Source organism: Strongylocentrotus purpuratus, unplaced genomic scaffold, assembly GCF_000002235.5.
Source record: "Strongylocentrotus purpuratus isolate Spur 01 unplaced genomic scaffold, Spur_5.0 spur5_scaffold_14, whole genome shotgun sequence".
In the NCBI taxonomy this organism is placed as follows: domain Eukaryota; kingdom Metazoa; phylum Echinodermata; class Echinoidea; order Camarodonta; family Strongylocentrotidae; genus Strongylocentrotus; species Strongylocentrotus purpuratus.
Window position 1 is genome coordinate 1,322,176 of NW_022145599.1, and position 18,337 is coordinate 1,340,512.

Genomic DNA, 18,337 nt, shown 5'->3' on the forward strand with positions numbered 1-18,337 from the left:
CGGCAGCCCAGTGCACTTTGATCAAACGAACGAGGTACCAATATCTGAGCAATATCCCTCTCATCATCTTTCTCCAATCTTCATGATTTTCTACCTCCATCCTTGCTCTTTTATCTTTCATCTATATATCGTTCATTTTCAAAATGTTGTAAACCAACGATGATGTATATGGTTATGGTGATAGATAAATGATAAGCCAATAAAATATCAAAGGCACCCCCGCGTTAACGTCATGGTAGAACTTTATAATTATTTTTACATTATGCATTTAAGGGTCGTAGTAGAGGTAGGATTGAAGAACAGGTAGGGTGGTGGTAGAGATAGGATGGTATAGGGGGAGTATAGTGTTAGAGGCAGGATTGTAGTAGAGGTAGAATGAAAGAACGGGTAGGGGGTTGGTAGGTTTCAGGATGGTAGAAGAGCTAGGATAGAAGAACGGGTAGGATTGTTGTACACGTATAGTCCTGTAGAAGTTTTTCAGACCTGGAAAAAATGATAAGTACAAGGTTTTTTTGTTGATTTGTATTCTAGATGGGTATTGAAGTAAATTCAGCTTGGTTGCCAGCTTGGCAACCTTGAGCAACTTTTTTAATAGCCATATTAGCATAATCATCTAATTAGCATAATGCAATACAAATGTTGCTAATCTCAATCCAGGAATCCTGAAAACATGGATAATACGACTTTTGAAGGGTTTTCTATGACGAGAAATTCATTTATGACACCAGTTTTTTATTCCAAGTAATGTAATTGTCTTAAGCAGCATAATTAGCATAATTATGTACAATGTATGGACTTCATTGTCATTGTTTATCTATAAAGCCTAAAAATGGTGCAATGCAACATTGTAAATCACTTTTGAAAGACTAATCATTAATTCATGAGAAGATATTCCATGTATATGTAGTATAATTAGCATAATTAGCATAATATTCCAATTAGCATATATGTGCAATATGTAATAATGTTGCTAATCTCAATTTAGGAAGCCTGAAAATATGGATAATAGGACTTTTCAAGGGTTTTCTATGACGAGAAATTCATTTATGACACCAGTTTTTTATTCCAAGTAATTTATTGTCTTTAATAGCATAAATAATATATATGTACAATATATGGACTTCATTGTCATTGTTTATCTATAAAGCCTAAAAATGGTGCAATGCAACATCGCAAATCACTTTTGAAAGACTGGTAGGGGTAACAAGAAAAACGTGATATACACCCAAAATACCAATTTTAAGATTTAGCTTACACCATAAGAAATATTATCGCAAAATATTGGGTAATATATATTCTGTGTGTAGTGTTCAGAACACTAAGTGGTAGGCTACACAGGTAAAACCTTTGAGAGTGAACGCCGAAAAATAGGGGGGGGGGGCGGGGCCGGAATCGTAAAAAAGAGGTGATGATTAAAGTACAATATGGTATAACTGTAAATGTACTTAGAAAAAAAACATAACAGTTTTAAAAGTTAGTTGGATTGAAACTAAATCAATCTTTAAATTTATTTATACATTTATATACTCATTTTTTTAGTTAGATGAGGTATCCCACTTCTACAGCGTCCCATCTCAACATCCTCTTTAGATTTGCACGACTACATAGTGGACTGCTACGTTTGACGTCCTTATAAGGCACTTCAAGTGCCTTATAAGGACATCGCAGTGCCTTATAAGGATGTCACACGTAGCAGTCCACTATGTCGTCGTGCGAATCTAAAAGTCCCTTATATGGGCCTGTGAAAAAACGAGGTATTTCATGTGCATATAATTTGACAGGAATTGCCCCCAGCATGTGAATAATTTTGACAAATCAAAAAAATGCATTGGAACTGCGACCATCAGTTAGTGCGCCTGCATAATTATGTCCTAACTTTCGTCGCTTTAAAAAAAATGTTTTTTTTTAATTTTTAATATCAACCAAAATATAACAACATAAATACAAAATATCAAACATTCTTTGTTTGTTTTAAATGATATTTTATTTCCTTCCTCATAATTTCACATAACAAGAAATTATCACAATAAGTAATATAAAACAAGATTTTTGATACAAGACTCTTATGAATTACATCAATCACGGAACAACATAGAAAAAGCTCAGATTATACATGATTCTACTTTTTCTTTTCTTGCATGTAACAGTGGATAATCAAAATCCCTATGAATTTTCGTTATAGCGCCATCTGTGGTATGCAGCAGATATTCAAAATTGAGAAACATGGCCAAACATCATCCTGACCTTATTTTTTGTCGTAAACAGCCTGGTGTCGGTAAGTCGTTCTTACGTTTAACACCTTATTTACGTTTCATTGCAAAATAAGTTTAGTAACGATGTAATCAATTTAAAATACTTCTTGAAATTGCAGGATGAACCAGAAATAGAAACGAAAGTCTATCGTTGGAAATTTGTCTTCAGTCCGATCCCCTTATTTTGATGTGTGTTAATTCTGCTACTAATCTTACTTCCAAAACAAAAGCACACCAGCCACGCGCACCCAGAACCAGGGAAAAAATATTTTAATCATTTCGGGGGCTACTTTTCAAGCTCGCTTGCATGAAAATAATATTCTTTAATTTGTTTTGCATTGAACTCTTTGCAATTTTTTTGTGCTCTTTTAAGTTTTATGACTTTCGGGGGCTCTTTTTGGCATTTAATTTCTAGAGCTAATTTGCCCCGATCCCCCGTGTATTTTTTTCCCTGCGCAAAACTTAAAGCCTACATTTAACGCATCAGATCTCAGCAAATTGCAGAGTAATTTTACTTAATTGGCGCCGACAAGGGCCCTTCTTATTGGCTAACGCTGGCTCCCATTCACTCAATGTTTGTGGGAGGAGAAAGCTTGCGATTTTCCGTACGGCGATACTAAAATTATGATATTTCAGTCAAACCCTCTAGACTAGGCCTATCTCTTATCATTTTTTTCAGCATCCTTAAAAGGTTCAGTATTTCACATGTGCGTCAGTTATGTGTGAAGTGCGTCACCTGTTTAAAGCATGACATGTCAAAATCTCCATGCCCATGGTGTGACATACATGTAATTACGTATTGACATTGCCATCGTCGAACTCAACTAGTTGCGCTTAAGTTAAGTAGGCCCTCTCTCACCGCAAAGTTCTATGTACCAGCTGCAGTGCCAGTTAAACTCACATTAGATGAAGATGGAGAAATGCATTATGAGCCCCTACTCCCTAGTGGCCGAGAAACATTTCAATCGCTAGTTTTAACTGGTGAGATATTCCTGATAAAATCCAACTCCAAGTTGAATTTGAACTTTGAAGTTCAAAATTATGACAAAGTTATTTACAAATCCTGCTGATGTTTTAGGCCACCTCACCACAATGGCCAATGCTATTTTTTTTTCCACCAATACTTTTAGTCTTGGTACTCTCAGTAATCAAATTAGCCACAAAAACTTGGTCTCAATTATTAATTAACACAAGAAAAAGGGAATCATGGCCTGGGGGACCAACAGGCACAGAGTAGGCATTGTTTGCTATATAGAGGGCGCAAGTAGCTATAAGTAGTGCAGTGGGGCTTTAATTAGGACATTTTTTTTTTCATGATAGGGAGCGATTTTGGCGCTTGTTCTGAACTGTGACCATACTTTGGACCCTTGACTTTGGCGTGGAGATTCCTTACTATAACACACCAAAAGTCAACTAAGTCTTCCACAATATTGTTCAAATAACGGTCATGATTTAAAAGTTGTTATCTTTCTCACCTGTTTCATGTCAATTTTATTATCTTTCTTGGAGTATTTTTCCTAAAAACGAAGACATTATAATGACACTTTCTCCCAGGTTTTACTGCAAACATCCGCACTGGTCCCTGCCCTGGAGTCACTGCCCTGGAGTCACTGGTCCAAAGTGTGGTCACAGTTCTGAACAAACACCATGATTTTGGTTTAAGTGAAATGATGTTTCATATGAATGTGTATTTACTGGTTGTTATTCAATTTTCTTTACTGGTAATCGGTGCTATTTGCCAGTAAGATTTATTTATGAAGTGGCACATCCCGGGGAGGTTAACTCACTCAATGAAGAAAATCAAAGTCCATGACAAAATAAATATATTTCAAAAGATGGTTTCTTTTTTCTGCAAAATGCAGAGCATGATGAACAGATGAACTTCCAGCAAATGAAATCAAGCAAATGAAATCAAGAAGAATGTAAAATCTGCCTCTTAGAAAGATCTAAGAAGGACTTGCAAATTAGTTAGAAAACATGAGCAAATATTTACTTTGTGCTAGTGAATGAAGATAGAAAGGTAGAAAATCAACCCTGTAGTGTAGCCACGTTTTGCCCTTCCTTTCTCATGTCTAAAAGTGCCGCAGGAAGACACCAAAAATAGCTTGTCACTATGACAGTGCATCAGATTACTCCATGATGCCATACATGCCTATGTTAAAGGAGCTTTATTAATTTGTTGCAAATTTCATTTCCAGAGTTGTGTTTGTCTGCCTGCTCTCCTCGTAACTTACAAAATCCCATACACCGGTACTCTCTCTCTCTCTCTCTCTCTCTCTCTATTTCTCTATCTTTTTCCCTGAATAGTGCAAAGAGGCATATGATAAATTACTAAGCCGTTATAATTACCAATCATAACCAATGTGTTTGTTCTTTTTCTTACCCAACAGCTATTGGTAGACTATGTGAGAAGTGCGATGGGAAGTGTGTGATCTGTGATTCTTACGTGAGACCATGCACATTGGTGAGGATCTGTGATGAGTGTAACTATGGTTCCTACCAGGGCAGATGTGTTATCTGTGGAGGACCAGGAGTATCAGATGCTTACTACTGCAAAGAGTGTACTATACAGGAGAAAGATGTAAGTACGACACCAAGGTATATCTTATATTCTTATTGCTAAAGATAGTTCACCAGTCACCAGGCACAGATGCTAATTTGACACTTACACACAATCCCATGGAATTTTGAGCAGAGCCTACCTATGTCAGTCTCTGGCTGGGGAGCAGCTTGATTACATAGTCCGCATTCAGGGTGAACAACGTAGCCCCTTAGTTCAGACACTCTGAATCACAAATGACAAGGGGTTTGTGCCTGTCAACTATTAGTTCTCAGTGTGGGAGGAATTAAAAGACATTCTCTCTAATTCTTTTTTCGGGTATAAAACAAAACCGTACAAATGTTAATATTGATCTGTTGTTTTATCATTGTCACATATTGGTACCGTCTATCACAACTTTGTTGCTTGATAGTGGATTTTTGTTCAAATATTAGTTAAACAAGCTGACAAGAACAAGAAGCATTTCATGACATGCTCTTGTTGTTGAAAATGGATTTTTTTTTTTTCTCTCTTTCTCTCTCACACACTAAATGGTTCTGCTTTTAATATTACATGATAGATATGAATTTAATCAACAGTGCATATTTTAAGGATGTTGGGAAATGTTACTAAAATGCTTCATCCATGAAACACTAGAATCCAATAAATATGGTTATGAATAACTTATGATGTCATTCTGGTATAACACACACAATCGATGTCATTAAGATGAAACATTTAACACTTTATTGATTGTAACCTGAGGTTTATCCCCACAAAACCTATTTATTTGTGTCACTGTTGAACCATGAAATTCATTTCAAATGACAACTTCTATGTTTTATTATTTCTACTTGTATTACAGAGAGATGGCTGCCCTAAGATTGTGAACCTAGGAAGCTCCAAGACAGATCTGTTCTATGAGAGAAAGAAATATGGATTCAAGAAGAGATGATGTGATAGCGGACAAACCTTTGTAAATAATCTAAGTCTTGTAGCTATGTTGTTGATTATGGGTAGTTATGGGTAGTCTTGAGTCTTTGTGAGATGCTGAAACATAGCTGATAAATAAGGTACAGTGATGATTATTCAGGAACTGTTTCTCATTGTCACTCATTGAACTTCTCATCCTGGACTCAATCCTACCTAACCCTAACCCTTACTGAGACCTTATTGCAAGCCGAGCCCAAATAGCCGGACAGGCCTTATCTCATATACTTCAACACATACTAAACACCTTTCAGGCCATTCAAAAGACAATATGTGTTGAAAGTAAATCCTAGAACAAATATCAGATCACCAAATAAATGTGCTCTTCATGGAGGGACTTTAAACCCAGATGGCAGCTCACGTGATCAAGGAAGACAAGAAATGTGGTCTTTATAGGCAGGTGGTCTTTATTTGCAGGTGGTCTTTATTTACAGGTTCCTGTAGTACATGTTTCAAAGAGAAACCATTTTCAAGGGAAACCAAACATGTGGTCCTCCTATACAGGTGGTCACTAAAGCAGGTTTGACTGTATATGATAGGAAGTGAACCTTTCTTACTTATCATCACCTCTTTTACATACATGTATATTTTCTTTTGTTCTGGGAAATATATGTTTAATTTTATATTTTTTCTATAATTATTTGTTGTTATTATCATTTTGAAATTCTGTACCAAAACAATTCCCGATTCCAACCCACATCTGAGTAAGGAATAAGACCCAAGAATTATCTCTGAATGTGTTTAGGAGGAATTGAATTAAAACTGATTTGTCTGATTTTTCAATGACTGCATGTTTGTTTATCACCTAGAACCTGTATTGTTGTTTAAGTTAAAAAAAGAAATGAGATTTGTTACCCACACAGTCACTTGATAGACAGTTAAATTCACTTAGATCCCCCATCAAATCTCCTTTTTGGTTTGGGTCTTCACGTCTGATGAGATAGGGATCAATCATGTATGCATTGAGTGTTATATGCTGCCCTCTTTTGACAATATAGAGTACAACATATAGGCTTAACTTTACATTTTCTTGGGATCCCTTTTAAGTATTTTGTTATCTTGCTTTAATGGACTATAAAGATAATTATCATTAAGCTAGGATAAGTGAAGGTCTTGGGATCTAGCAATGATATGGAATCAAGTATTTACTCTTTAAATCCCGTCTGTACTGGTTTTGCCAGTAGGGATTAGACCACCCAGTTTGGTCACTGACAGGTGGCTATCTCATCAAATCACCTCTCAATTAACATAAGAAAAAGGGGATCATGGGGACCAATGGTTACCGGTTAGGCATTGTTTGCTATATATCGGGCACAAGTAGCTATAAGTAGTGCAGTGGGGCTTTATGAGGTGAATAAGGCATCAGTTACAATGAAAACCTGCCACTTGAGGAAAAACATACTTCTTTAAAACCAGAAATTCTTGTCGCTAACATGGCATGTTCTTAATTTTTAAATGTTTCGTGTCGCAATACTTTCTGGTTTTGCAGTAGTACTGTGAAGGTCTTTTGGGGAAATGTTGACATGATTTATTATATTTTTTATTGTTATTAAATTCAGTTACTCATACCCTAAGCCCTGTCGAGGGTTATCATAATCCCCTCGTCCAGACTTTATAAAGTGTAATTTAAAGATGAGATTAAGTATATGAATTTTTCAGCATAAATGGTCATCAATGGCTACTTTTAGAAAGAAGAATACCTTTATAACATTTAAAGGAATGAAAGTTATGGTATTTTAACATTCATTCATGAATCTCTGTTGGATGTTCACACCTGTACATGTATTTATAAGAAACGTTGCAAGCTTGTTCCAGCGTAATTCAATTATGTCTATCCCGGGAGTTACATTTATGTGTATCCATATGTGTCATCAGGAAAAGGGACATGTGCTTATAGCAAGAGAGGAATGATCATATTGTTTAATAGGCTATACCTGTGGTTCCATGTCTTTTTTTATTCATCTTTGCCTGTTTTGAAATTCCACTCTTGTTCCATTTATCATGATTATGTTAAATAGACTTGTTTCCGAGAAATATTATTTTTAACGTTCAGAACTTATTATGCTTTCAGCTGTTCATTGTTTCACACACTCATGATCCATAACTAAAGATGAATAATCTTGTTTTCTGTCTTGTACATTTTTAATAAAAGCACTGGAAATGACATGATGTTCTATATATTTTTAATGTATGTCAAAGTTGCTTGTCATGTTTCTATCCTCTTTTCTGCTCATTTGAACACACACACACACACACACACATTCTGTCACTTTGTCTATCGCTCATAATATCTGTCTATCTTTCTTTCATACTTTATTTTCTCTCTCTCTCTCTCTCTCTCTCTCTCAACTTACTGACTAAGCTGTTTTTACAAGAACAACACAAATAGACTGAAAAACGATGGGAAAGAGGAGGAAGAAAAAGAGAGAGAGATAGATGAGTGAAAGAGAAAAGGGGAAAAAGACTGGGACAGAGACAGAAAGAGAGTGAGGTGGAGACAGACAGACAGACAGAGGAAGAGAAAGAACAAGAGGGGTGGAGAGAGACGGACAGAGAGAGACAGACAGATGAAGAGAAAGAGTGAGGTGGAGAGAGACAGATGAGGAAGATAAAGAAAGGGAGAGAGAAACAGACAGAGGAAGATAAAGGAAGAGAGGGAGGTGGAGAGAGACAGACAGACGGAGGAAGAGAGTGACAGACAGGAAGAGGGAGGTGGAAAGAGACAGAAAGAGAGGAGGGTGAAGAGAGACAGAGGAAGAGGAAGAAAGAGAGGGAGGTGGAGAGAGAGAGACATACATACAGAGGAGGAGAGAGAGAGAGGGGAACTGAAGAGAGACCAGACATACAGCGGGATAGAAAGAAAGAGAGGGAGATGGAGAGAAACAAACAGCGGGAGAGAAAGAAAGAGAGTGAGATGGAGAGAGACAGAGGAAGAGAAAGAAAGAGAGGGAGTTGGAGAGAGACAGACATACAGCAGGAGAGAAAGAAAGAGAGGGAGAGACAGACGTATGTAGAGAACGAAAGAGGGAGATGGAGAGAGACATACATACAGAGGAAGCGAAAAAAAGAGGGGGGGGGGGATTCAGTGAAGGTAATTCTGATAAGATAATTAGAGATAGGTGGCATTCCACAGACCAACTGAACCGAAATTATTTATAAAGATATTGAATGTATAACATAGTCAACTTGTACTGGATGGGAAAATCGTAACATGTAATTAAAGCTTCTTATAACGTGCTAAATGTCTAACCTATGAAAAAGAAGAGAGAGAGAGAGAGAGAGAGAGAGAACAAAAAGGATTACGAAAGTAGTTTTTAAAATGCATGAAACATTGTGTTATAAATGTATATAATTAAGTGCATGGTCAATATAAGCCTACATGACGTACTACCTTGGGACCAATATTTGCCGCTAAGCCTTGTTATATATACCTTTTCATCAGGATTTCATAACGTGTTTTGATGAAAAGAAGTTCAGACTATTGACGAATGCAAACGTCATACCGGCACGCGTAACGTACAGCAAGGATTATAGCTTGGAGTAGTGTAAATGTCAATTCTTACAGCAATTTCATATTCTTTCAGGTAAACTTGCACTCAATTTTTCGGAGGAGCTACAGTTCTGCTTTTTCATAAAATGGCTTATTGAAAGAAATTAAGGCATTACAAGTTTTTTTTCTCTCTCTCTCTCTCTCTCTCTCTCTCTCTCTCTCTTCTCTTCTTCTTCTTCTTCTTCTGGGATACTCCTCAACGTTCCGTTCTCTTGCTCCCTGTCTCTCTGTTTCTCTCTCTCTCCCTCTGTTTCTCTCTACCTCCCTCTCCCCCCCCCCCTCTCTCTCTCTCACATTCTCTCACACTCTCTCTCTCTCTCTCTTCCTCTTATAATTAATAATTGCTCCTGCGTGACACAATTCTTTAATCATCTAGCACTGTTATTATCCTTCACACGATATCCACATTGAAATCCATCTCGAGTCCCTCACCAAACCTTACCTCCTACCTAACACCGTCATCATCCTTTACTTGACCTCCTCATTGTAGTCCATCTCGAGTCCCTCATCAAATCATACCTCCTACTCAACACCGTCATCATCCTTTACTCGACCTCCACACCGTAGTCCATCTCTAGTCCCACATCAAACCATACCTCCTTCTCAACACCGTCATCATGCTTCACTCGACCTCCTCATCGTAGTCCATCTCGAGTCTCTCATCAAACCATACCTCCTACTCAACACCGTCATCATCCTTCATTATACTTCCTCATCGTAGTCCATCTTGAGTCTCTCAATACTTCCTTCCCACCACCGTCATCTACATCAATTCATTCCTCTCTTGCTATTATTTCTATATTGTTTATCACACGATTGCAAACAAATAATAACTAGATACTCGACAAATGGAGCATGCGTCATTTTCCCGTCTTTATATAAACCCCTATGTAATCTCAACCCCTAGGTATATTTGTGTTGTTTGTGTGAAGGGATGCAGACTAATTGGACATGCTGACCGCCGATGAGAGAAGAGTGTTGGGTAATACGAAGAGAGCTACATGTCAACATCGTGCATCATAAAGCAATGAAATAAGTAGTTTTCACAAGGTTATCAAATGAAAAGATGCATTTTTCTTCATTTACTATCCATGTTAAAGACTATATAATAATAATACTCAGTTTTTATATAGCGCTTATTAGAATCACTAAGCGCTTCCAAACTTGGAGATTATTACCCCGGCTTTACTGCGGCTGTGCTGCTATTACGACGCTCTAGCATTTCAAAGAATGGATCCCTACAAGTCATCTAACAAATGATGGCATGTACTGTGAAGGACTTTAAGAAGAAGTTAGGCCAAAAAGAACACGAACACACTTTATTTCCCATTCCTGTATGACCCTCTTTAAAATCTGCCTTTCTGTAAAACATAAACCATTTCGATAAACTATTATTTTGAATACACTATTAAAACTGCTGAATAAAACTGGTAAAAACTGCCCAACATTTAAGGACAGTTTAGACAGTCATGTCTGACCATCATTTTGGCATTTGTGCAATGCCCAGCCAATTTCACGTTCATTTTTTATTCCAATATGGGCAACAATCATCCGTGTTGAGCTATTATTGCCCCAAAGTTGGTCAGACTCGTTCATACATTTACGTTGGATACGTTTTTGTTGTTGTTTTTTGCAGTAATGTTTTACATCATATACTACCATTCTAACCTGATCAACGACCAGATGATTGACAAAGAGCATTAATCCCTTCGTTACTAAGCAACACGCACTCTACTTCTAATGCCATTTTAATTTTGAGGCGTTTGTATCGAAAATGTAAGGCACCGCAGCCATTATTAGACAAGCGGCGGACTTTTCTACATTTCATATTCATTATTCCGTACTGATGATAGCGCCCCTAATTCGATGAACACATAATAGGAGAAAGAGAAAGAATGAAAGATATATAGAGAGAGGGGGGGAGAGAGAGAGAGAGAGAGAGAGATACTATAAAGATGGGTAGATAGAGAGAGGGAGAGAAAGAGAGAGAGAGAGAGAGAGAGGAAAGAGAGGAGACGAAGAGATAATTATCTATATTATACAGATGGATAGAGAGAGGGAGAGAGAGAGAGAGAGAAAGAGAAGGGAGAGAAAAACGAGAGGGAAAAAAGATATAGGTATACTATAAATGATGATAGAGGGATAGATAGAGAAATGCAGGGAGAGCGGGGGAGAAGGATATAAATGAGAAGGGAGAGAAACGAATCGAGAAAGGAAAGGGGGATAAAGAGAGAGAGAGAGTATGTAGTATTATAGGGAGAATGGGAGAAAGTGATTAGGAAGACAAAGGAGAGAAAGAAACATAGAGAGAGGGAACAGAGAGAGAAATAAAGAGTCAGAGCAGGGCATTATATAGCATAGCAGGCAGAGAGAGAGAGAGAGAGAGAGAAAGAGAGAGAGAGAGAAAGAGAGAGAGAGAGAGAGAGAGAGAGGGGAGAAAGAAAGAGAGCATAATAGTCTATAGGGAAAAGGGAGAAGTGATAAAGAAAATGAAACAGGGGAGAGAATGAAATATAAAAGAGGGAGAATAGCAACGAATTGAAGATGAAGAAGAAGAAGAAGAAGAGAGTGTGAGAGAGAAAGAGAGAGAGAGAGAGAGAGAGACGGAGGGAGAGAGAGAGAGAAAGAGAGGGAGAGAGAAGAAAGAAAGAGAGAGATATATAGAGAGAGAGAGAGAGCAAACAGAGCTCAATCTCGTGTCTGTCGAGACGCATTTATCGGCTAATAACTCTGAGGCGGTCGAGAGAAAGAGAAGTGCAACAGCGTCAGATTGTGCGCACAGTCTTCATCTTACCTCTCCATCTCCTTCGCTCATATTAATCTCCCAATGTCTTGACTCTCATCACTGATTGGTGATGGGTGGAGGAGGAGGAGACGCTTTCTCGCTCTGCTCTTCTCGCTTCAACGCATCGAACTTTTCATGAACCTACACGAGAAAAAATTATTCAAAATTAAATATTTCGAAGCATTCTGTCATGAGGAAGTTTTTCGCTTGTCAGAAGATTTAATAATAACTACCAGGATGAAGTAAGACACGATACGTTTTGTGATAATATGCCTGTCTAGAAGACTAGAGGTGAGATTAACATCATGAGCGATACTAAGGAGGAGAACGGTTCACCGATAAACATGGATAACAAAAGTCAACCTGCTGGTGAACATGGTGAAGATGATGATGATAGTAGTGGTGGTGTTCGAGATGGTGGTATTGATCCCGGAGACAAATCACTAACAAATAATAATGATCAAGAAACTGCGACGGAGGATGCAAAGGTTGATGGTGGTGATGGAGATGTAAGGAATGATGAAAACCATCCGCGAGGCTCGTTAATGAAAGATACGGTGTCTAATCCTCGGAGTGATGGTGAGGATGAGAAGCATGACGATGAGGATGATGGCGGTGGTGGTGGAGGCGGGGGTGAATCTTTTGGAGATAATAATAATTCAAACAACTCAGGAGACTCGTCGATGGTGGACAATGTTAATCAGGAAGATAGAGAACTCGATGGTGATAACGACTCAGGGAAAGATAACGTCAATTCAAACCATTCTGCAAACTCATCACAAACAAAGACGGACAATATCAACTTTTCAAAACTTGAAGGTGCTGGTAATAATGTCGGAGATGATAATAAGTCAAAACACCCCAGAGACACCTCACAATCAAAAATTGAAAATTCTAGCGAGGAAGATACAAAACTTGATCACGCTGCTGAACATGCTGCGGATGATAGCAGTCATATGAATAGCGAAGAGTCTTCATCATCAACCAATCTCCTAACAACTAGTCACAGTGAAAACAAGGAAGGTGGTAGGGATGGTAGTGTCGCCGGTGGTAGTAAAGGTAAAACCATGTTCAGACAAACAAATAGGAATCAGCCAGAGAAGAGATTAAAAACAAGTAAGTCGCTGGATATCAGTACGAAAGAAAGTCCACGCGAGAATAAATTTGAAACGCCACTGTTTACATCTAATGGCACTGTAAGGAAAATTGGTAACATATTGTCTGAAAACTCCAATACAACAATCAACAGTCCGCAATCGATACCAAATGGAGCGGTGCATGCTCTTACCGAGATAGCAAAAGCTACCAAACATGGATCACGAGAAAACATGATTCAAAATCGCCAGGTGATGTCTGTAAAGACCAAGCAATTACCGGACAGATCGGCTCAGAAGCTGCTTAGAGATCGAAGGGATCGAGTCATCGAATCGCTAATGAGGAAGGATGCTCAGCGAAACGATGCATCTTATACTTACGGTAAGTTCTCACCCATCAAAACAGACAAGCTACCAGAATTCAGAGCTGCCGCGGCTCGGGGAGGTGGACCTAAGAAATCACCTCTCCATAATCTCATGAATGAACCGTTTGACGTCGCTACCAATAAAAGAACACTGGAAAGACGACGTCTTAGGCTATCCAAGGAAATCGCAGCCCTCGATATGCTGCCCGAAGGCAACATGATCAAACCTGATGAGCTGCTTAAACCTGTCCTAAAAGATGCAACTGGCGGGATAAATACGACGGCAAGGTCCTCGCTAATTGGGAAAGTCAGAGAGAGGAAGCTGAGATCAGAGACCAAGAAAGAATTGCAACTGCGAAGAAGAAAGATGCCACGGATATCAGATTATAACAAGTTAAGCTTTGCACTGTCCTCTACGGGTTATCGACCGAAGCGACCTGTGCCTAAAGTGCTACCTAAACTTGGACAATGTAACAAAAAGGGTGGTCCTGATTCCACGAATAAACCTGGAGAGGGTGAGAAGAAGGAAAGTAATGAACAGAATCACCAGCAGAAGGGAGAAGGTAAGCATGTTTCGTTTGGACCTATCTGCATTCTGAACATTGATGAGGAGTTTGCCATGTTTGTACAGGCCAACAGACAGCCATTTAAGAATGCTTATCGTGCGCAACTTCGTAGACAACAAGCGACTGATAATGGTTTTGCTGGTGGCAAATACGGTCAACTCTCTCCAGTTAGGAAACAAGCCAAGTCTACCATTACTGATAAATCGTTCTCAACGGAGAAGAAAGAAGTACCACAATTCACAGCTAAGCCAGTTACAACACTGCCTAAAATTGGACAAACTAAACCGGAAAACAAGCCAGCAGAAAGTACAAACACAGACAAGCAAGCCCCCACATCAGGAGACGATGTAAGCCCGCCTAAGAAGCCACCTCTGACTGAAAAGAAGCCGAATAAATCCATCTTAAAGATCGCGAAGTACACTCCACCTGACATGACTTTGAATGTTAAATGCAGTCCAGAGTTCAGAGCTATAATGGATAGTTTACACGGGGTGAATCCATCACCGTTTCTCCTCAAGTGATGACATCACATCAACACGAAGCACATGCGATCAAAGAGCATGTTCATTAAGCATGACAAGACAGTTTAACTCAAAGATTAATTATTATATCACTTTTATGTAGCTCTAGATGTTGATCTTGGAGGGGGCATGCTATAAGGCACTTGTCCGCAATAACTGGGAATTAAGTGTGTTCTTTTTAATGAGTCGTTTTTCTACGATGATGGGTCAGCACATTTAGTTTAATTGTCGCATGTTAAGATGAAATCGTTCCTGCAATATGGATGCACTCTACTTCCATTGTAGTTAGTTGTGTTATCATTGTTAAAAGGAATGTTTTAAAGGTAATACAAAGTTTTGGGAAATTTTGAAAATTGGCTGAATAGTGATTCTTTACAATTTTGATACATTTGGATGACCCTGTGGATGTATTGTAAGAACTAGAAAATTTAGCACTTAAAACACTTCTGCTTTTGAGAAAAAATGAATATCAAAATGTATCTGTGCTCCCGGTAAATGTTGATACATTTCAAATAGCGCTTACGGCCATACAATGGTAGCTGCGACCATGCAAATCTCAGAATACGTAGGCCTAGTTGTGATATGTAATTTCCAAACGGAAATAGCCAATCGGTCGATTTTAGTCAAGAACATTGTTTTATGGCTTAATCAATATTTTGTCCTTGAGCGGGAGCTATACAACTGTACATAAAGAGTTTATTATTTACAATTTCATAACTTTGGACTCGAGTTCAACCGCGACAAGTATCACTGAATGTTGTAGGGTCGTATATGCTTCCAATATGTTCATTTGAACCAAATTCATGACCCCATACCAAAACTTTGTATTACCTTTAAGAAAACTTTTAACCCGAGGGTATGCATGCACAGAACATTAAATCGGCTCGTTTTGTTCCCTTAAGAAACATAACATGAGACTTTATACATAATGTAATCTGACATTATCACTAGAAACCTAAAGGGGATTCTAAAATGGCTTTATTCATTAACGAAAAATAATGAGTACAAGGTCTAATTAAAATGGCCAAAAGTTGATTAATTGTCATCTTGAATGCCGGATGTGCAATATTCATGTTTGTGCAAAGTCTGTTCTGCATAATGATAGCTTTACCAAAGAGATCTTCTTTCATTAGGCACCGCAGGGCTTTAGGTTGGTGATTTTGTTGTTGAAATTAATTTATTCAGTACAATAGTATTGCTGTTATTTCTGTGTGGTATCTTTGAATATTCATCTGAGATCTTCTTTTAAATCCCGGCTATTTATTATTGGATTGAAATGAATTGGTTTATTAGAAAACAACAACATGACATGCAGCTCAAGGCTGATAATGTCTGTCTTACAAAGTAATCAAAAATTCCTAAATTTGTTTACATTATGATACAAACATCAAACACAAAAGCAATATAACAAAATAATGATGATGACATCACTCAGCAATATTGTAAAATGTTTATAAAATCGTATCAAAGAAGTGTTTCAATAGTTATCAAAATAATTAAGGCAAAGTATCTAAATACTCGACGATAAATTCAATAATTATAAAGGAATAATAATGCTCATTGCTCTCTCATGACAGGGAAACGAGAACACTGCATGTGGTATTATTATGTTTTAGTCATTTCGACCAAGTTAAAAACACTTACGGATAAAAAAAAATCCATCATTAATGTGTGACTTATTGCAATCATCTTCAATCAGTTTTAGTCGAGTCCACAATGTGTTCAGATGTATACACGAATGCACAGATCTCCGAAAAACACCATGAGGCAATATTCCAACGTACTGGACGACTAATAAGTTAAAGCTTTAAGAGGATTGTATTAATCATAATGTTTTGTCATTTCCATTATTTTCATGCTTACTAGATAATGTATTGTTCTCAATTTGTGCAATGTATATTGTATCCCTTTTGCTTAAGTTACGCAATAGCATTTTTGAAAAAAGATACAGCATATAAGATAACCGATAAGAAATACACTTCATAATGCTTTTTGTATGATATTAAACGTTGACAACGATGCCCAATGTAATACGTTTACCAATACGCATCAACGAATGATAAACTTTCTTTTGTTTGTTGCAGAGATAATCACTGATATTCACTTGTAAATTCAATTTGTGCTTAAACATTCTTCTTTGATATTGAACCGCTCACACTTTCATTAAATAGTGTTGATTATCTATAATGACCGACCAGAGTGAGCGTTGTAATGGCTCTAGTGGCGTGTTAGCCGTAAATGTGATAAACATTGTACTTCAGGGAGAAAACAGCAACGGTTCTTTCTCGAATAATATGTACCTCATTATAGTCTGTTAGCTAAAAATGGCATTGATGTTTGAGAGTAATCGTTCGTCGGTCCTTGTAAGAACATCAAGGGTTTCATGAGGATAGTGAAGTGATAATTGTATTGTTTCTAGTTTCAAACTGAGTTGATGAGACAAAATAATTAACACTGCAATAAATTCACATAAAAAACAATGATATTAACAACAACAACAGCAACATATTTGCCTATTTTACCTCAAAGCAATATTTAAATGTGAAAATCTGAAAACGATGTACCTCAAATTTAACTCTCTTTTTATGACATCTCAATTTCGATTATATCCTTTGCAATACCACAAAAACATAAAATGCAATTCAGATGCGATCAGAGGATTTAAGGCCACACATTAGATTGATCCTTGTTCAACTGTGACTGTGACTAACAATATACCTAAAATGCAACTACTATATAATGTTATTTGCGTAATTTATGATTAAAAGAAAAGGAGATGTTGATTATGTACAATAAAGATGAAAACGAATCGCTTACTCTGATTATAGGTTCATATTAATAAAAGCTTACAAAAATGAAAGAAAAGCCAGCAAAAGTTTGAGAAAGATCTTGCAGAGTATAAGAAGAATCTAGCATTTACGATGATTGAGTCCATCGCATTAGCAACATCATTTTCGTGGTGAATTGTACTTTTCAAATATTTTATAGAATTATGGACAAATTCATTTCACTTTAAAAAAAAATTGTGACACCGATAGCCTACCCGAAAGAATATCATTATTGCAAAACATTTTCTGATCTCTTTCTATGAAATTAATCAATTTCATATAATTTTATAGTCAACGATAAAGAGGGAAGATTTATCAATGTTTGTAGTCTATAATGGGCCTATACTGAAAAATTGATGAAGAGAGCTTACAAAGTAAATCATAATAGAGAATCCATGTGAATAATGATCATGAAAAACTAAAAAGGTTGAAGCTTTTTTGTTTTGCTTTTTGTCTCTTACACTCAAGATGCTCATTGATCTGTTTTCTTATCGTTAGAATGCCATACTTTCAATGTTTTTTTTGTCAATATTGGGGTGGACCTCCCGTGATGTGTTACTTATCATGTTCATTTCACTATCCTTTCAGTTGATATCTTGATGTTTCAGTGTAATGATTATTGTGAATCATCTTGATCACGTGATACAAACATGGCATGTAGTCTGCCACTATACATGCACTTTACACTAACACTTGTATTAGAAATGCAACAAATGAATAATGTATATATTTATTTAGAAAAGAAGCCTTAATATCTTGCCTATAGAATGTATACAAATAGGTTTGTGCCTAAAATATTCATATAGTTACTGATTGAAATTCAAGAATAAAGTTGAAGAAAAAGACA

At 37.2% G+C, this 18,337-nt stretch overlaps 1 protein-coding gene across 1 annotated transcript; it reads left to right on the plus strand.

Moving 5' to 3' along the window:
- Positions 1–2,189: 2,189 nt before the first annotated feature.
- On the plus strand, positions 2,190–6,150 carry LOC594541 (PHD finger-like domain-containing protein 5A). The gene is made up of 3 exons (XM_793976.5): positions 2,190–2,275; positions 4,643–4,833; positions 5,657–6,150. Exons 1-3 carry the CDS (start codon positions 2,224–2,226, stop codon positions 5,744–5,746), a joined length of 333 nt encoding a protein of 110 aa, XP_799069.1. The 5' UTR covers positions 2,190–2,223; the 3' UTR covers positions 5,747–6,150.
- The last annotated feature ends 12,187 nt before the right edge of the window (positions 6,151–18,337 follow it).